The 21,052-nt window shown below is 44.3% G+C and overlaps 2 protein-coding genes across 2 annotated transcripts; one reads left to right on the forward strand and one right to left on the reverse strand.

Moving 5' to 3' along the window:
- Positions 1-897: 897 nt before the first annotated feature.
- On the reverse strand, positions 898-7,033 carry selenot2 (selenoprotein T, 2). Its single transcript, XM_075482068.1, has 7 exons — positions 6,920-7,033; positions 6,166-6,468; positions 5,642-5,752; positions 4,873-4,999; positions 2,755-2,842; positions 2,173-2,308; positions 898-1,187 (listed from the first exon to the last, which is right to left on the reverse strand). Exons 2-6 carry the CDS (start codon positions 6,366-6,368, stop codon positions 2,187-2,189), a joined length of 651 nt encoding a protein of 216 aa, XP_075338183.1. The 5' UTR covers positions 6,369-6,468; positions 6,920-7,033; the 3' UTR covers positions 898-1,187; positions 2,173-2,186.
- Positions 6,938-20,872, forward strand: cox18 (cytochrome c oxidase assembly factor COX18). The gene is made up of 6 exons (XM_075482066.1): positions 6,938-7,486; positions 12,535-12,635; positions 12,847-13,001; positions 13,221-13,336; positions 13,471-13,578; positions 20,491-20,872. Exons 1-6 carry the CDS (start codon positions 7,142-7,144, stop codon positions 20,650-20,652), a joined length of 987 nt encoding a protein of 328 aa, XP_075338181.1. The 5' UTR covers positions 6,938-7,141; the 3' UTR covers positions 20,653-20,872.
- The last annotated feature ends 180 nt before the right edge of the window (positions 20,873-21,052 follow it).

Below are 21,052 nucleotides of genomic sequence, written 5' to 3' on the forward strand. Positions count from 1 at the left end.
CTTCGGTGTGGAAATCGATCATCAATAATCAAACCAATCAATTTCATGTTTTCAGAGTTTTATGTGGAACGTGTGTGTTCTGGTGCCTCATCTGGACCTTTTGGACCTTATGGGGACCAAAGCCCGTCCGGATGAGGCAGCAGAACCTCCCTGAGGTCCGGCTGGGTCCAGGCTGTGATGGAATCAGGACTCAGAACCAGAACCTGACGTCAGGACGCCACAGGAACCATCATCACTCATCACAGGTAACACTGAAGATACAGACAGCTGGCTGATGATGTCGTCACCACGGTTACAGGCCACCAATGAGCTTCGAGAAAGTCCAACATGTGACCTGACAGTCACGTTGTTCTGATCCAACCCGTTTAAACGTGTAGAAAACAAGTCCCAGACACTCAAATGTTTGATGACTTTGTAAAATAGACCCAAAAAATTAATTAGTTCTAAATATTATTATTAGTTTTTCAGATAAAGTAGAGGAAAAAAATGATCAAATCATCTTGTAATCTGCATTTCTAAAAAAAAAAAAAACCTGAAGAAATGTAAATATGTGAATGAGTCTGCAGTTAAAGAGAGTTAAAGGAGCAGAGAGCTCGGTGGAAAGGATTCTAAAACTCCTCCAAGAAGATGTCGGTTGTTCCCAGTCAGGGTGAGAGGGCAGAAAACTCAGAGCAACATGTCTGAAAATGGAAAATGTCCAACTAAAGAAACAGGAGTCGATGTTTGTGAGAGAACTGCAAGGAAACATTTCCACCATCAGTGATGGTGTGGCTCCATCCTGCAGAGCTGATCAGTCAGCTGCTGAACAACAAAGATGGAACCTGATGAACAATGTTGTTTTTAATCACCGAGTTTGGTTCATCGTTTTCTACTCGGTCTGAAAACAAACTCCGACTGTTCAGTATTTATTTATTTATTTATTTATTTATCTTGTAAAAACTCAGAAAGTTCAGCTGGGAACAGTTTTGTTCTGATGAATGGAACCTCAGAGTCCAGGCAGGCAGACCCACCTGCCGGCAGGTGCATTGTGGGTAGTGTAGTGCTGAGTTGTGACCCGGTGCAGAGGGAGCGCTTGTTTGGTGGCGCGGACATCCGGCGCGGCCCCGCAGATTCTGCTTTAAGGCCGGACCTTCATGAACGCCAGCGGCGAACGTCCCACTGAGCCGGGGCACCTGAACGCAGCACGGCTGAGGAGACAGAGAGGTCAGAGGTCACAGGTCACATGTCACATGTCTGGGCTTCTGCTACCTTTAAACACTCTGATGGATCAAAGTCTGTGTGTGTGTGTTTACCTGCATGTGTTTACCTGTGTGTGTGTGTGTGTGTTTACCTGTGTGTGTGTGTGTGTGTGTGTGTGTTTACCTGTGTGTGTGTGTGTGTGTGTGTTTACCTGTGTGTGTGTGTGTGTGTTTACCTGTGTGTGTGTGTGTGTGTGTTTGCGTGTGTGTGTGTGTGTGTTTACCTGTGTGTGTGTGTGTGTGTGTGTGTGTTTGTTTGCGTGTGTGTGTGTGTTTACCTGTGTGTGTGTGTTTACCTGTGTGTGTTTACCTGTGTGTGTTTACCTGTGTGTGTGTGTGTTTACCTGTGTGTGTGTGTTTACCTGTGTGTGTGTGTGTTTACCTGTGTGTGTTTACCTGTGTGTGTGTGTTTACCTGTGTGTGTGTGTGTTTACCTGTGTGTGTGTGTGTTTACCTGTGTGTGTGTGTTTACCTGTGTGTGTGTGTGTGTGTGTGTGTGTGTTTGTTTGCGTGTGTGTGTGTGTTTACCTGTGTGTGTGTGTTTACCTGTGTGTGTTTACCTGTGTGTGTTTACCTGTGTGTGTGTGTTTACCTGTGTGTGTGTGTGTTTACCTGTGTGTGTGTGTGTGTGTGTTTGTTTGCGTGTGTGTGTGTGTTTACCTGTGTGTGTGTGTGTGTGTGTGTTTGTTTACCTGTGTGTGTGTGTGTTTACCTGTGTGTGTGTGTGTGTGTTTGTTTACCTGTGTGTGTGTGTTTACCTGTGTGTGTGTGTGTGTTTGTTTACCTGTGTGTGTGTGTGTGTGTTTGTTTACCTGTGTGTGTGTGTGTGTGTGTGTGTTTACCTGTGTGTGTGTGTTTACCTGTGTGTGTGTGTGTGTGTTTGTTTACCTGTGTGTGTGTGTGTGTGTTTGTTTACCTGTGTGTGTGTGTTTACCTGTGTGAGCAGCTCTAAGTGGAGGAGAAGGTCATGTGACCCCCCTGGTTCATCTTCAGGTGGTTGTCGAGGATCTGGAACATCTCCTGGATGTTCGGCACGTAACCCGACTGCAGCTTGGACCACACGGGAACGTCTGAGGGGGGGACGGAAAACAGCGTTACACCAGGAAGTGCCTCACCCTGCCGACAAGCAACGACTCATCGCTAACCGCCGATTGGTCGGGTTCGGCTGCAGGTGTGACGGTCAGGTGACCCGTCAGCCCCCCCATCACAGGTGGAGAAGATGGTTTCTGTTTGGGTCACGTGACCCTCTGACATCACAGAGGTCACCTGAGCTCTCCTGACCTAAGAGGTGTGAGCTGATCAGTGATTGGCTGTGAGGTCTGACAAACATCGTATCACCATGACGATCAGTTGCGATCAATTCCTTCTCAAAGCTGAAAACATCAGAATTCAAAGACTTTCAAGGATTTCCAGGACCCACAGAGTCCCCGAGCATCCCCTCAGTTTCCATGACGACAGGGTGACCCTCATCAGCAGCTGCTTCTGACCTCGACCCTTTCGCCCAATCAGAACTCACCGTTCAGAGTGACCTCGAAGGCTCCCGTGGACAGGAAGTGCGTCTCCATCATGTTGCAGAGGAAGAACGCCATCAGACACGAGAAGATCTGAAAGCACAGGGCATGTGGTCAGGCTGCTGCCATGGCAACCAGGTACCGCACCCGGCAGGTAACGGTTCTGTGGAGTCCCCCAAGGGTCAATTCTTGGACCTCTTCTGTTTAACTTGTATATGCTCCCTTTGGGTCAGATATTGCAGAATTTTAACATCAATTATCACAGTTATGCAGACGATACACAACTTTATGTGTCTCTGTCACCATGGCGACTGCAGCCCAGCAGACGTACTGTGTCAGTGTCTGGAGGAAGTAAACACCTGGATGAGAGAGAATTTTCTACAATTAAATGAAGACAAAACTGAGATCATTCTGTTTGGTAGCAAAGAGAAGAGGGTCAGCGTTGGTAAATATCTTGAGACTCGGGCCCTTACAATCACTGAGCGAGTTGGTAACCTCGGAGTGTTGATAGACTCAGATCTGACTTTCAGCAGCCACATCAAAGCTGTCACCAAGGCAGCTTTTTACCACCTCAGAAACATCAACAGAATTAAAGGTTTCCAGGAGAAACTCCTCCATGCATTCATCTACAGCAGACTCCATCACTGTAACGCTCTTTTAACTGGACTTCCCACAAAGAGCATTAAACATCTGCAGCTCATCCAGAACGCTGCTGCTGGAGTTTTAACCCGGACTAAGAGATCTGAACACATCACAGCAGCTTTAAAATCTTTACTCTGGCTTCCAGTCAGTCACAGAATAGATTTTAAAAGCCTGCTGATGGTTTACAATCTGTGATCTGTTCAGAGAATATAAAGCCAGCAGAGCTCTGAGATCCAAGGACTCAGGTCAGCTGGTCCAGTCCAGAGTCCAGACTAAACATGGAGAAGCAGCATTTAGCTGTTATGCTGCCAACAAGTGGAACAAACTGCCAGTGGAGATTAAAGCGATACTTCGGAGTAGATTCACCCTGGGGTCATTTGAACCGTGACATCCAGCCAAGTAGCCCACCCGCAGTTTTTTCGATATTGGCTGAACATCAGCTGAGTTACTGAGTTATCCCGAATAGCTTAGTACAAGCGCTAACGGACCCTGGCAGTATCTCCAAAATTACCACACTAAAATCACATGCCATGACACCAAACTTCTACAGTAGTACAAATATGGTCTGTACTCACAAAGCGATGCATTTGGAAGTTTGTACATAGTCCAGGAGTTTATTATTATCAACACAAGCCTGATAGCTTCTCTGCAGCTAAAGCTGCGTCGACGTCACTTCTGGGAGCTTCAAAGTAAGATGAGGGTTGATCTACTACTGTAGACAACAAAGTATATGCTATATTCTACATGTTTTTTTATGAATTTTTATGTTGTAGAGTCGTGAATTTATTTTATTAATGGAGAAATTGAGCAGCCTGGCTTTGTTGTCTACAGTAGTAGATCAACCCTCATCTTACTTTGAAGCTCCCAGAAGTGACGTCGCCGCAGCTTTAGCTGCAGAGAAGCTATCAGGCTTGTGTTGATAATAATAAACTCCTGGACTATGTACAAACTTCCAAATGCATCGTTTTGTGAGTACAGACCATATTTGTACTACTGTAGAAGTTTGGTGTCATGGCATGTGATTTTAGTGTGGTAATTCTGGAGATACTGCCAGGGTCCGTTAGCGCTTGTACTAAGCTATTCGGGATAACTCAGTAACTCAGCTGATGTTCAGCCAAGATCGAAAAAACTGCGGGTGGGCTACTTGGCTGGATGTCACGGTTCAAATGACCCCAGGGTGAATCTACTCCGAAGTATCGCTTTAAACTTTCACCAAATGGAGACATTTTTAAATCCAGGTTAAAAACATTTCTGTTCTCATGTGTCTATGCATGAAATCTGCACGATATCTTTGAACTTATCTGGACTGTTGCTTGTTTTTAAATTCATTTAAATTATTTTATTTGTTTCTCTTTATATTCTTTTATGTATTTTAATGCTTCTCCCACTCCCTGCTGCAATGCTTTTATTTGATGTAAAGCACTTTGAACTGTTTTGTAAATGAAATGTGCTATATAAATAAATTTGATTTAATCTGATACCTTGTTGTCCTGAGTCCAGGTCCAAGCTCGGGGGGTGTCGAGTCCGAGGAAAGGGAACGGGTTCTGCCCGCTGACGATGAGCAGGATGGCGAGCAGCTTCAGGTAAGAGAAGAGGTTACCGAGACACCTGGGGGGGGGGTTAGACACATGAAAGTGTGTGTGTTTTCCTGGTTTAATGAGGTCACGGCTCACCTGTGTGTGTGTTTACCTGTGTGTGTGTTTTCCTGGTTTAATGAGGTCACGGCTCACCTGTGTGTGTGTTTTCCTGGTTTAATGAGGTCACGGCTCACCTGTGTGTGTGTTTTCCTGGTTTAATGAGGTCATGACTCACCTGTGTGTGTGTTTACCTGGTTTAATGAGGTCATGGCTCACCTGTGTGTGTTTTCCTGGTTTAATGAGGTCATGGCTCACCTGTGTGTGTGTTTTCCTGGTTTAATGAGGTCACGGCTCACCTGTGTGTGTGTTTACCTGGTTTAATGAGGTCACGGCTCACCTGTGTGTGTGTTTACCTGGTTTAATGAGGTCATGGCTCACCTGTGTGTGTTTTCCTGGTTTAATGAGGTCATGGCTCACCTGTGTGTGTGTTTACCTGTGTGTGTGTTTACCTGGTTTAATGAGGTCACGGCTCACCTGTGTGTGTGTTTTCCTGGTTTAATGAGGTCACGGCTCACCTGTGTGTGTGTTTTCCTGGTTTAATGAGGTCATGACTCACCTGTGTGTGTGTTTACCTGTGTGTGTGTTTACCTGGTTTAATGAGGTCACGGCTCACCTGTTGACGGTGGTCGGGGGGTAGTTTCCCCCCTCGATGCGCATGTCTGGGTACACCTGGCTGATGGCGTGAGAGTGTTCCTGGAAGACTTTGCTGTAGCCTCAGGAGATGCTGAGAACACACAGGAGACAATCAGCAGGTCTGAGGTTTACATGTGGCTTTCCTCCCGTTCTCTGATGATTACTTTATTCTCCTGATGAGTTGGACTCTGGTACTTATTATTATTATTATTATTATTATTATTATTATTATGAGTAAATGCTTCTTTATTGGAGGTGATTCTCCTTCAGAGACGTTTCACCCACAACAACCTGCTGTTTAAACCCGTCTGAGTCGAAAGGGGAAAGAAGCACCACCAGGTGAATGTTAGCATGTTAGCATGTTAGCTCCTGAGTGTAAACACGTTTTATTCAATTTAATGAAAACACTTTATCCCGTTTAATTGATTAAAACTATATTGCTTTGTAGAACTTAATAAATCCTCTGATATTTACATTAAATTTGACAAAATGAAGCTAACTCACCAGTACTGGAACCGGAGCACGGGCCCGGTGTACATGGAGGCCTTGGCCGGCTTCCCCGGCTCTGAGTCCGGCAGGGTGTCCGGGGAGAGGCCGGGGCCGTCGGGCTGCTGTGTGCCCGACCTGCCGAGGTAAACGTCCCGCAGAGTGAGAGCCGTGAAGAGGAGCAGGGCCGCCAGCAGGCCGGCCTGGTTGTACTCCGCCATGGTTTGCGTCTGCCGGAGGAACCGATCTGTCCGGTAACCAGATTACACAAAGCTGCACTTCCGCTGCGCCTTCAGAATAAGAGCTGCACCGGAAACGGGTCTGTGGATGTATTATTATTATTTTTTAATACTTTATTTTCCTTTACAAGATACAAAAACAGTGCAAAAACATGACAAGTATCATTAATAATAAATTAAGAACAAATAAGCATTCCAAAATAAATACATACATAAGTAGTTTAAATAATAAATGAAGAGAGGGAGATGGAGAGAGAGGGTCTGTGGATGTTACGCAAAGGTGAACAACAATAATAAAATGTATTAAATAATAATAATTACTCATACGGATAGCTTCCCCTTCTGTCTCTACCTCAGAACAGTTTTCATTCTTTAATCAAAGAAGACAAAGAACACCGGAGCTGTTTAAACACATTTAAACACTTAAATTCCCTTTAACCAGAGCGCGAGCACCTAACCCTAAACCTCATTTCACAATCTCACATTTTTTTCAGTCATTTTTGTTCATTTTATTTAATTTTTTACTATTTTACCTCTCGATGACGGCATAACTGCACGACGCATGGTAACTCGTATAGTGACGTCATATATGTGCGACGCTCTGTTGCGCGCAGACCGGGGAACGAAGGTGAAAGAAAAGAGGTAAACAAATCCACTTTGAGGATTTTCTTCTTCTTCTTCTTCTTCTTCTTCTTGGGTTCACGTACTCCGACAGCGCGCATGCTCTGTCCCGCCGCGTGCCTCCCGGACTGAGCATGTTCAGGGTGGGGGGGTTAGTGAGGACCGCCGTCCTGCAGCTTCCGGGTCCCCGGTGCTCAGGTGGGACCCTCCGGAGGTCACGTGTCCTCACCTGCGCGCCTCTGCCTGCTGCACGGACCGCGTCGGGTGACGCGCCAGCGGCCGCAGGTGACGCTGCTGCCGGCGGGTGGTACGGAAGCCTGGCGGACTCCGCGCTGGTCCACCTGTGTGAGCACTTCCTGGTCAGCGCGCAGCAGGTGAGCGGGTTGCCATGGTGGCTGAGCATCATGGCCGCCACGCTGACGGTGAGGACCGTCATCACGCTGCCGCTGGCAGCCTATCAGCTGGTGGTCATCTCCAAGGTGAGGATCAATGATCAATGTTATCGATCTGACTGATCAGCAGCTGATCTTTATCGATCTGACTGATCAGCTGCTGATCTTTGTTATTGATCTGACTGATCAGCAGCTGATCTTTATCGATCTGACTGATCAGCAGCTGATCTTTGTTATTGATCTGACTGATCAGCAGCTGATCTTTGTTATCGATCTGACTGATCAGCAGCTGATCTTTATCGATCTGACTGATCAGCAGCTGATCTTTGTTATTGATCTGACTGATCAGCAGCTGATCTTTGTTATTGATCTGACTGATCAGCAGCTGATCTTTATTGATCTGACTGATCAGCAGCTGATCTTTGTTATTGATCTGACTGATCAGCTGCTGATCTTTGTTATTGATCTGACTGATCAGCAGCTGATCTTTGTTATCGATCTGACTGATCAGCAGCTGATCAATGTTATCGATCTGACTGATCAGCAGCTGATCTTTGTTATCGATCTGACTGATCAGCTGCTGATCTTTGTTATCGATCTGACTGATCAGCAGCTGATCTTTGTTATCGATCTGACTGATCAGCTGCTGATCTTTGTTATTGATCTGACTGATCAGCAGCTGATCTTTATCGATCTGACTGATCAGCAGCTGATCTTTGTTATCGATCTGACTGATCAGCAGCTGATCTTTATCGATCTGACTGATCAGCAGCTGATCTTTGTTATCGATCTAAATGATCAGCAGCTGATCTTTGTTATCGATCTAAATGATCAGCAGCTGATCTTTGTTATTGATCTAAATGATCAGCAGCTGATCTTTGTTATCGATCTAAATGATCAGCTGCTGATCTTTGTTATCGATCTGACTGATCAGCAGCTGATCTTTGTTATTGATCTGACTGATCAGCAGCTGATCTTTATCGATCTGACTGATCAGCTGCTGATCTTTGTTATCGATCTAAATGATCAGCAGCTGATCTTTGTTATCGATCTGACTGATCAGCTGCTGATCTTTGTTATCGATCTGACTGATCAGCAGCTGATCTTTGTTATTGATCTGACTGATCAGCAGCTGATCTTTATCGATCTGACTGATCAGCTGCTGATCTTTGTTATCGATCTGACTGATCAGCAGCTGATCTTTGTTATCGATCTGACTGATCAGCAGCTGATCTTTGTTATCGATCTGACTGATCAGCAGCTGATCTTTGTTATCGATCTAAATGATCAGCTGCTGATCTTTGTTATCGATCTGACTGATCAGCAGCTGATCTTTGTTATCGATCTGACTGATCAGCTGCTGATCTTTGTTATCGATCTGACTGATCAGCTGCTGATCTTTGTTATCGATCTGACTGATCAGCTGCTGATCTTTGTTATCGATCTGACTGATCAGCTGCTGATCTTTGTTATCGATCTGACTGATCAGCTGCTGATCTTTGTTATCGATCTAAATGATCAGCTGCTGATCTTTGTTATCGATCTCAATGATCAGCAGCTGATCTTTGTTATTGATCTGACTGATCAGCAGCTGATCTTTGTTATTGATCTGACTGATCAGCAGCTGATCTTTGTTATCGATCTAAATGATCAGCAGCTGATCTTTGTTATCGATCTGACTGATCAGCAGCTGATCTTTGTTATCGATCTGACTGATCAGCTGCTGATCTTTGTTATCGATCTGACTGATCAGCTGCTGATCTTTGTTATCGATCTGACTGATCAGCAGCTGATCTTTATCGATCTGACTGATCAGCTGCTGATCTTTGTTATCGATCTGACTGATCAGCTGCTGATCTTTGTTATCGATCTGACTGATCAGCAGCTGATCTTTGTTATCGATCTAAATGATCAGCAGCTGATCTTTGTTATCGATCTGACTGATCAGCAGCTGATCAATGTTATCGATCTGACTGATCAGCAGCTGATCTTTGTTATCGATCTGACTGATCAGCTGCTGATCTTTGTTATCGATCTGACTGATCAGCAGCTGATCTTTATCGATCTGACTGATCAGCAGCTGATCTTTGTTATTGATCTAAATGATCAGCAGCTGATCTTTGTTATCGATCTAAATGATCAGCAGCTGATCTTTGTTATTGATCTGACTGATCAGCTGCTGATCTTTGTTATCGATCTAAATGATCAGCTGCTGATCTTTGTTATTGATCTGACTGATCAGCTGCTGATCTTTGTTATCGATCTAAATGATCAGCAGCTGATCTTTGTTATTGATCTAAATGATCAGCTGCTGATCTTTGTTATCGATCTAAATGATCAGCTGCTGATCTTTGTTATTGATCTGACTGATCAGCAGCTGATCTTTGTTATCGATCTGACTGATCAGCTGCTGATCTTTGTTATCGATCTGACTGATCAGCAGCTGATCTTTGTTATCGATCTAAATGATCAGCAGCTGATCTTTGTTATTGATCTAAATGATCAGCAGCTGATCTTTGTTATTGATCTAAATGATCAGCAGCTGATCTTTGTTATTGATCTAAATGATCAGCAGCTGATCTTTGTTATCGATCTAAATGATCAGCAGCTGATCTTTGTTATTGATCTAAATGATCAGCTGCTGATCTTTGTTATCGATCTAAATGATCAGCAGCTGATCTTTGTTATCGATCTGACTGATCAGCAGCTGATCTTTGTTATTGATCTGACTGATCAGCTGCTGATCTTTATCGATCTGACTGATCAGCAGCTGATCTTTGTTATTGATCTGACTGATCAGCAGCTGATCTTTGTTATCGATCTGACTGATCAGCAGCTGATCTTTGTTAATGATCTGACTGATCAGCAGCTGATCTTTGTTATCGATCTGACTGATCAGCTGCTGATCTTTATCGATCTGACTGATCAGCAGCTGATCTTTGTTATCGATCTGACTGATCAGCAGCTGATCTTTGTTATTGATCTGACTGATCAGCTGCTGATCTTTATCGATCTGACTGATCAGCAGCTGATCTTTGTTATTGATCTGACTGATCAGCAGCTGATCTTTGTTATCGATCTGACTGATCAGCAGCTGATCTTTGTTAATGATCTGACTGATCAGCAGCTGATCTTTGTTATTGATCTGACTGATCAGCAGCTGATCTTTGTTATTGATCTGACTGATCAGCAGCTGATCTTTGTTATCGATCTGACTGATCAGCTGCTGATCTTTATTGATCTGACTGATCAGCAGCTGATCTTTGTTATCGATCTGACTGATCAGCTGCTGATCTTTATCGATCTGACTGATCAGCAGCTGATCTTTGTTATTGATCTGACTGATCAGCTGCTGATCTTTGTTATCGATCTAAATGATCAGCAGCTGATCTTTGTTATTGATCTGACTGATCAGCAGCTGATCTTTGTTATCGATCTGACTGATCAGCTGCTGATCTTTATCGATCTGACTGATCAGCAGCTGATCTTTGTTATTGATCTGACTGATCAGCTGCTGATCTTTGTTATCGATCTAAATGATCAGCAGCTGATCTTTGTTATCGATCTAAATGATCAGCAGCTGATCTTTGTTATTGATCTGACTGATCAGCAGCTGATCTTTGTTATTGATCTGACTGATCAGCAGCTGATCTTTGTTATTGATCTGACTGATCAGCAGCTGATCTTTATTGATCTGACTGATCAGCAGCTGATCTTTATTGATCTGACTGATCATCAGCTGATCTTTATCGATCTGACTGATCAGCTGCTGATCTTTGTTATTGATCTGACTGATCAGCTGCTGATCTTTGTTATTGATCTGACTGATCAGCAGCTGATCTTTGTTATTGATCTGACTGATCAGCTGCTGATCTTTGTTATTGATCTGACTGATCAGCAGCTGATCTTTATTGATCTGACTGATCAGCAGCTGATCTTTATTGATCTGACTGATCAGCAGCTGATCTTTGTTATTGATCTGACTGATCAGCAGCTGATCTTTGTTATTGATCTGACTGATCAGCTGCTGATCTTTGTTATTGATCTGACTGATCAGCAGCTGATCTTTGTTATTGATCTGACTGATCAGCTGCTGATCTTTGTTATTGATCTGACTGATCAGCAGCTGATCTTTATTGATCTGACTGATCAGCAGCTGATCTTTATTGATCTGACTGATCAGCAGCTGATCTTTATTGATCTGACTGATCAGCAGCTGATCTTTGTTATTGATCTGACTGATCAGCTGCTGATCTTTGTTATTGATCTGACTGATCAGCAGCTGATCTTTGTTATTGATCTGACTGATCAGCAGCTGATCTTTGTTATCGATCTGACTGATCAGCTGCTGATCTTTGTTATTGATCTGACTGATCAGCAGCTGATCTTTGTTATTGATCTGACTGATTAGCAGCTGATCTTTGTTATCGATCTGACTGATCAGCAGCTGATCTTTGTTATTGATCTGACTGATCAGCAGCTGATCTTTATCGATCTGACAGATCAGCAGCTGATCTTTGTTATTGATCTGACTGATCAGCAGCTGATCTTTGTTATCGATCTGACTGATCATCAGCTGATCTTTGTTATCGATCTAAATGATCAGCAGCTGATCTTTGTTATTGATCTGACTGATCAGCTGCTGATCTTTGTTATCGATCTAAATGATCAGCAGCTGATCTTTGTTATTGATCTGACTGATCAGCTGCTGATCTTTGTTATCGATCTAAATGATCAGCAGCTGATCTTTGTTATTGATCTGACTGATCAGCTGCTGATCTTTGTTATTGATCTGACTGATCAGCAGCTGATCTTTGTTATTGATCTGACTGATCAGCTGCTGATCTTTGTTATCGATCTGACTGATCAGCTGCTGATCTTTGTTATTGATCTGACTGATCAGCTGCTGATCTTTGTTATTGATCTGACTGATCAGCAGCTGATCTTTGTTATCGATCTAAATGATCAGCTGCTGATCTTTATCGATCTGACAGATCAGCAGCTGATCTTTGTTATCGATCTGATACATATATTGTTCATTGATTAACTGATCAGAACCTCTGGTTCTGGTTGCTGCCTGGTTTCTGTGTGCCTAACATGTGAACAGATCTTCAGTAACCTCTGTTGGTGCGCAGGTGGAGACGCTGCAGGTGGAGATCTCCGACCTGGCAAAACGGCTCCGATACGAAGTGTCAGTGCGAGCAAAGGAGAGAGGCTGGACCGAGAAGCAGAGCCGGTAAGAAACCAGAACGCTGGGCCCAGACCCAGAACCAGCTGCAGAACCAGCTGCAGAACCAGCTGCAGAACCAGCTGGGCCCAGACCCGGTCATGTTTAATTAGTCCATGTTTGTAGGTTCAGGTTCTGTGAATGTGGGTCAGACTCCAATAAAACCAGAACAGAACCACACTGTATGGACCAGTGAATGTGGGTTCTGCTTTGGGTCCAGGTTTCAGTTCCAGAAGAACCTCCGGCGCCTGGTGTCGCAGCTCTACGTCAGAGATAACTGCCACCCCTTCAAAGCCAGCCTGCTGGTGTGGGTCCAGCTGCCCCTCTGGGTCAGTCTGTCTCTGGCCCTCCGGAACCTCAGCGCGGATCCGTCAGGTAGGAACCAGGTGTTCGGATCAGCTGACTCTGGGCCGGTTCTGGTCCGGTTCTGGTCCGGTTCTGGTCCAGTTCTGGGCCGGTTCTGGTCCAGCTTTGGGCCGGTTCTGGTGCGGTTCTGGTCCGGTTCTGGGCCTATTCTGGTCCGGTTCTGGTCCAGTTCTGGGCCGGTTCTGGTCCAGTTCTGGTCCGGCTCTTTGACCGGCGTGTTCTGTGCAGACCTGCGGGCTGAGCTGGCGGTTAGCGGCGCCATGTGGTTCACCAACCTGACGGTACCGGACTCAACCTGGATCCTTCCCGTCTGCCTGGGCCTCACCAACCTGCTGATCGTGGAGGTCAGTGAGCTCACTGTGATGTCACCGTGCTGTGATCACCTGACCTGTGATGTCACCGTGCTGTGATCACCTGACCTGTGATGTCACCGTGCTGTGATCACCTGACCTGTGATGTCACCTGTGTTCTTCTTCAGGTGTTTTCTCTGCAGAGGGTCGGTGCCTCCAGGCTCCAGCGGCTGGTTCTGAACGGGATCAGAGGCTTCTCGGTTCTGATGATCCCGATCGCTGCCGCGGTCCCGTCGGTGAGTTCAGAGCCGTCAGCTGTGCGTCAGGTGGGAGCCTCTGATTGGCTGCTGGAGATGCAGGAATGTGGCGAGTAGGAAGTTTTAGAGCAAGTCGAGTCCCGCTGCCACATTTCTGAGGATTATCAGACCAAAGGCATCTTTACTTATACAGAACATTTCATACCACAGGCAGCTCAGTGTGCTGCACATAAAGACTTTAAAGGAACAGCACGAAGCAGCATAAAAACAAGCAATTTAAAGGATAAGACCGGTTTTTTGACATTGGGCCCTTGATTTCACATTATAACATGATGTTCTACTCACCCCTGCTTGTTGTTGGTAATTTGGAGCTGTTCCGAAGATATTCGAGAGGTGTCTGGCTGCTCTCTTGAGATATTCGGCCATGAAACGGTTTCCTATGGGCAAGCTTATACAGGCACAAACTATGCTGTTTATAATTTATTAATTACTCTACACTAGCACTGATAACGTGGAGGTGCGTCGCTTACTTAAAAAAATCTGGGTTACTGTAATTTTGATTTTTTTTGTCGTAAAGTGGGTGTTACTGACGTCATCGTGGTGCTACTGCCACAGGCAGCCCACAGACCTGCTGCCTATTTATTCATTCGGCTAAAATTCAAAATTACAGTAACCCGGATTTTTTTAAGTAAGCGACGCACCTCCACGTTATCAGTGCTAGTGTACAGTAATTAATAAATTATAAACAGCATAGTTTGTGCCTGTATAAGCTTGCCCATAGGAAACCGTTTCATGGCCGAAAATCTCAAGAGAGCAGCCAGACGCCTCTCGAATATCTTCGGAACAGCTCCAAATTACCAACAACAAGCAGGGGTGAGTAGAACATCATGTTATAATGTGAAATCAAGGGCCCAATGTCAAAAAACCGGTCTTATCCTTTAACCCTCATACCTGATTTAAAACACAACTTAATTTCTGAAAAGGGACATTTTTGTCCCCTTTTAAAACGACCTAAAAACATCAAATGTTAACATTTTTTTCCGCTTTTTTTTTCATAAATCTTTTATTCCACTTCAGTTCTGATCATAACTACCAAGTTTTCAATTATTTTAAAAAATTTAACCCTTTAAATACTGGTTTAAATGACGTAAACGCCAATTTCTGTGAAAAAAACTCACAAAAACTGCTATATTTTCAATATATAGAATGCAAAGTGGAATTGTTGAGGGGGGATATTTATGGTCTGGGATAAGTCAATGATCAGCAACAACATTGATTTTTAGGGATTTTTAATTTTTTTGTTATGCCTGATTTTAAAAAAAACTCCTTAATTTCTGAAAAGGGACATTTTTGTCCCCTTTTAAAACGACCTAAAAACATCATATATTAATATTTTTTTCCACTTTTTTTTTCATAAATCTTTTATTCCACTTCAGTTCTGATCATAACTACCAAGTTTTCAATTATTTTCAAAAAAATTAACCCTTTAAATGCCAATTTGAACTTTTTAGCCCAATTTTGAAGCCTTTAGGTGCCAGTATTTTCAAAATATGGAATGCAGAGTGGAATTATTGAGTAGGGATAATTAGGGTCTGGGATATGTCAATGATTAGCAACAACATTGATTTTTAGGGATTTTTAATTTTTTTGTTATGCCTGATTTAAAAAAAAAATCCTTAATTTCTGAAAAGGGCCATTTTTGTCCCCTTCTGAAATGACCCCCAAAATACCATATGTTAATATTTTTTTCCACTTTTTTTTTCAGAAATCTTTTCTTCCACTTCAGTTCTGATCATAACCATCAAGTTTTCAATTATTTTCAAAAAATTAACCCTTTAAATACCAGTGTATATGAGGTAAACACCAATTTTCGTCAAAAACCAGACACAAAAACTGCTGTATTTTCAATATATGCAATGCAAAGTGAAATATTCTATGGGGGATTATTAGGTCTGGGATATGTCATTGATGAGCTAAAACATCAGTTTTATCAGCTTTTTAGTTTTTCTGCAATGGCAGATTACAGAAACGGCTCCCATAGACATCCATTATAATGAATACAGCATTAGACTATGGCACACACGCACGCGCAGTCCAGGATTAGTTGGGGTTTTCGGTGCTCAACCTCGCTGACCACTGGGTCCCTGTGCGCTGTGCTGAGGAGGAAAACATTTTCCACCTCTTCGGCACATATGACATGCGATATGCAGATTACAGAAAGTGTGTGTTGCAGTGAAGGCCAATGTTGAGGAGCGCACAGGTCTGTGGCTCGCCTGCAGATGGACTGGGGGAAGCTCAGGCTTATTCCTTCTAATGGTCCCAACCATGGCAAGTTTTCATTTGAGCAGATCTTCATTCCAATACTTGACAATAGCAATTTAGCTTATTATTTATATATTATTATTTAGCTTATTAGCCCACGACGTAGGCCGATACATTTTAACACAGCGTCTAAAGCTCGCCACTCCCAAACCCTTCATCGGTAAAACGGCCAATGTACGACCGTACTGAAACATTCATATCATTCATATCTTAGATGTCTTTGGAAGGCTATGAGCTGCGCACGTCACAGGCAACCCACTCTGATGCCATATTTTGGGGGTTTGCTCGGGATATACTGCAGAAACGCGCAGCGACCCTGAAAGGCCTTCAGCTGCTCATCGATGCAGACTTTCTGCCCGGGGTGAAGAGGCGGGTGAGTCGGCTCTCCCACTTCTCCCAGAGAGCTGCAATCGGAGCCAGTTTGCCCTCTCGCTGTCGATGGGGTCATGTCAGCTGGTCATCAAACAAGGGATTCAAATCTTGTGTGTGCCATGGTTTGCCTGAACATGGCCCATCCAGTGCATCCCACAGACTGAGGGTGCTCTCACCTCGTGAGTGATGCACCGCGGCGAGGATGAGTGGCCCGAGGAAGGCCTGCAGCTCTCCTTTGTCGGTGTTCCTCCAGGCCTCTGTGGTGCGTCTGCCTTCCAGGTTGGTGAATTGAATGATCAGCTCCATCAGCTCATCAGTCAGAAAAAGATCCCAGGTGGGCTTCACATCGGTTATGCGGGCGCATGCGTAGGTGGTCGGTCCAGGGCGAGCACAGGGTGCAGGCAGGTATCGGAGGGTGTTGGCGTGGTTGTCAGACCAGGATATCGTGCCATTTTTTGACACCAACAGAATATACAGGCCGGCAGTGTCATCACTTTCATCCTCCGTGCTGTTATAATCAGAGCTGCTGGAGGTAGGGTGAGTTCCCATTCTTCATCTGAGGAGTCATCAGAGGACGATGAATAGAGAGAGTCGCTGTGCCCTGGTCTGAGGACTTCCTCCACGGCTTGGCCAACGCTGAATTTTTGTGCCATGCCTTCCAACCTTCAGGAGAATGAGAAATGTGCACAGCTCTCGTATTCTCATGCTGGTGGATCTGTCGTTGACAAACGAGGGTGCTTTCATCATGTTACCTCAAAGACACCTAAATTATTTTATTATGTTACCTCAAAGAAACCCAAACTATTTCTCAGTCTGACGACCTCATAACATCACTGGGGTCACACAGGTGTCCGTGTGTGTGTGTGTGTGTGTGCGTGTGTGTGTGTGTGTGTGTGTGTGCGTGTGTGTGTGTGTGCGTGTGTGTGTGTGTGTGTGCGTGCGTACGTGTGTGGGTGCGTGCATGCGCGTGTGTGTGTGTGTGTGTAAGTGCGTTTGCGTGTGTGTGTGCCACAGTCTAATGCTGTATTCATTATAATGGATGTCTATGGGAGCCGTTTCTGTAATCTGCCATTGCAGAAAAACTAAAAAGCTGATAAAACTGATGTTGTAGCTCATATTTCACTTTGCATTGCATATATTGAAAATACAGCAGTTTTTGTGTCTGTTTTTTAACGAAAATTGGTGTTTACCTCATATACACTGGTATTTAAAGGGTTAATTTTTTGAAAATAATTGAAAACTTGATGGTTATGATCAGAACTGAAGTGGAATAAAAGATTTATGAAAAAAAAAGTGGAAAAAAATATTAACATATGGTATTTTGAGGATCATTTTAGAAGGGGACAAAAATGGCCCTTTTCAGAAATTAAGGATTTTTTTTTAAAATCAGGCATAACAAAAAAATTAAAAATCCCTAAAAATCAATGTTGTTGCTAATCATTGACATATCCCAGACCCTAATTATCCCTACTCAATAATTCCACTCTGCATTCCATATTTTGAAAATACTGGCACCTAAAGGCTTCAAAATTGGGCTAAAAAGTTCAAATTGGCATTTAAAGGGTTAATTTTTTTGAAAATAATTGAAAACTTGGTAGTTATGATCAGAACTGAAGTGGAATAAAAGATTTATGAAAAAAAAAGTGGAAAAAAATATTAATATATGATGTTTTTAGGTCGTTTTAAAAGGGGACAAAAATGTCCCTTTTCAGAAATTAAGGAGTTTTTTTTTTACACAATGAAAAATTGCATTGTATATGATGTGTGTTTGAAATTTGAAAAAATAGTCAAAAATACACAACTGGACCAAATATGATGAGTATCACTATCTACAGTGTGAAATTAGAGGAGAAAGTTCACCCCAAGTGGACAAAAATGTCCCCTATCAGGGATTAGGGTTAAAGAGAAAAAATATAGAATAAAAATTCAAACACAGTTAAAAGCAATCAAAGAAGAGGGAAAAAGAAAAACTCAACCATAAGCACACCGAAAGAGAAATGTTTTTAACCTGAATTTAAAAGTGCTTACAGTTGGGGCTGATTTCAGTTCTGCTGGTAGTTTGTTCCAGTTGTGAGCAGCATAACGGCTAAAAGCCGCTGGTAGTTTGTTCCAGTTGTGTGCAGCATAACGGCTAAAAGCCGCTGGTAGTTTGTTCCAGTTGTGAGCAGCATAACGGCTAAAAGCTGCTGGTAGTTTGTTCCAGTTGTGCGCAGCATAACGGCTAAAAGCCGCTGGTAGTTTGTTCCAGTTGTGAGCAGCATAACGGCTAAAAGCCGCTGGTAGTTTGTTCCAGTTGTGTGCAGCATAACGGCTAAAAGCTGCTGGTAGTTTGTTCCAGTTGTGAGCAGCATAACGGCTAAAAGCTGCTGGTAGTTTGTTCCAGTTGTGTGCAGCATAACGACTAAAAGCCGCTGGTAGTTTGTTCCAGTTGTGAGCAGCATAACGGCTAAAAGCTGCTGGTAGTTTGTTCCAGTTGTGTGCAGCATAACGGCTAAAAGCTGCTGGTAGTTTGTTCCAGTTGTGAGCAGCATAACGGCTAAAAGCTGCTGGTAGTTTGTTCCAGTTGTGTGCAGCATAATGGCTAAAAGCCGCTGGTAGTTTGTTCCAGTTGTGCGCAGCATAACGGCTAAAAGCTGCTGGTAGTTTGTTCCAGTTGTGTGCAGCATAACGACTAAAAGCCGCTGGTAGTTTGTTCCAGTTGTGAGCAGCATAACGGCTAAAAGCTGCTGGTAGTTTGTTCCAGTTGTGTGCAGCATAACGGCTAAAAGCTGCTGGTAGTTTGTTCCAGTTGTGAGCAGCATAACGGCTAAAAGCTGCTGGTAGTTTGTTCCAGTTGTGTGCAGCATAATGGCTAAAAGCCGCTGGTAGTTTGTTCCAGTTGTGCGCAGCATAACGGCTAAAAGCTGCTGGTAGTTTGTTCCAGTTGTGTGCAGCATAACGGCTAAAAGCTGCTGGTAGTTTGTTCCAGTTGTGAGCAGCATAACGGCTAAAAGCTGCTGGTAGTTTGTTCCAGTTGTGTGCAGCATAACGGCTAAAAGCCGCTGGTAGTTTGTTCCAGTTGTGCGCAGCATAACGGCTAAAAGCCGCTGGTAGTTTGTTCCAGTTGTGCGCAGCATAACGGCTAAAAGCCGCTGGTAGTTTGTTCCAGTTGTGTGCAGCATAACGGCTAAAAGCTGCTGGTAGTTTGTTCCAGTTGTGAGCAGCATAACGGCTAAAAGCCGCTGGTAGTTTGTTCCAGTTGTGTGCAGCATAACGGCTAAAAGCCGCTGGTAGTTTGTTCCAGTTGTGAGCAGCATAACGGCTAAAAGCTGCTGGTAGTTTGTTCCAGTTGTGAGCAGCATAACGGCTAAAAGCCGCTGGTAGTTTGTTCCAGTTGTGTGCAGCATAACGGCTAAAAGCCGCTGGTAGTTTGTTCCAGTTGTGAGCAGCATAACGGCTAAAAGCCGCTGGTAGTTTGTTCCAGTTGTGAGCAGCATAACGGCTAAAAGCCGCTGGTAGTTTGTTCCAGTTGTGAGCAGCATAACGGCTAAAAGCCGCTGGTAGTTTGTTCCAGTTGTGTGCAGCATAACGGCTAAAAGCCGCTGGTAGTTTGTTCCAGTTGTGAGCAGCATAACGGCTAAAAGCCGCTGGTAGTTTGTTCCAGTTGTGTGCAGCATAACGGCTAAAAGCCGCTGGTAGTTTGTTCCAGTTGTGAGCAGCATAACGGCTAAAAGCCGCTGGTAGTTTGTTCCAGTTGTGAGCAGCATAACGGCTAAAAGCCGCTGGTAGTTTGTTCCAGATGTGTGCAGCATAACGGCTAAAAGCTGCTGGTAGTTTGTTCCAGTTGTGTGCAGCATAACAGCTAAAAGCTGCTGGTAGTTTGTTCCAGTTGTGAGCAGCATAACAGCTAAAAGCTGCTGGTAGTTTGTTCCAGTTGTGTGCAGCATAACGGCTAAAAGCTGCTGGTAGTTTGTTCCAGTTGTGTGCAGCATAACGGCTAAGAGCCGCTGGTAGTTTGTTCCAGTTGTGTGCAGCATAACGGCTAAAAGCCGCTGGTAGGGTAGATTTGATATGATTGTTGAAGGTCAGGTCTGAGTCTATCAGCACGCCAACCCTAACCAAGCTGATAGATTTTCAGTCCTTCAGTGAAAGTTCTGCAGACTCGGACCCAGTTAGTTTTCAGCCTCAGATAGGACCCGTTTTGTTCTGCTTCTGTGTGTTTCGACCTGTTTTCCTATCAGAACCAGTGACTCTGCCCCCCCCCCCCCCCCCCCACAGTCCATGGCTCTGTACTGGTTCTGTTCCAGTCTGGTGGGATTCGGACACAACCTCCTCCTTCGCTCTCCACGGATCCACAGAGCCCTGCGGCTCAGAACCCAGCGGTCCGACACTCCGTACCGAGACCTGCTGTCTGCCTTCAAGTCCAAATACTGGAGCTAGAGTTCAGAGTCTGACCCGGGAAGCTTCGTCAGAACCTGCTGCTGTGGAGGAGTCCGCATACTTCTGACTGAAGAATAGACTCCATGTTTTAAAGTTCAGCTGGTTCTGTCTCAGGCAGCAGAACCCGAATAGAACCTCAGTTTGTGTCTTTGTGTTGAAGCTGCTGTAAATTTGAAGAATGTGTCCAGTTTCTGAAATAAATAAAGTTTGGACAAAAACATGTCGGCTGGAGTGTTTCTGTTTGCTTCTGAGAGGCAGGAAGGAGGCTTAGGCCCAATCCCAATTCACCCCTTGGCCCTACCCCTCACCCCTTCCCCTCCGTTGTAGCCCTTGAAACGGAGGGCTTCGGCCAGGCAGACTCCGTTTGAAGGGGTATGATATATTTCCCAGAGTACAACGC

This window comes from Odontesthes bonariensis, chromosome 13, assembly GCF_027942865.1.
Source record: "Odontesthes bonariensis isolate fOdoBon6 chromosome 13, fOdoBon6.hap1, whole genome shotgun sequence".
NCBI classification, from domain to species: Eukaryota; Metazoa; Chordata; class Actinopteri; order Atheriniformes; family Atherinopsidae; genus Odontesthes; species Odontesthes bonariensis.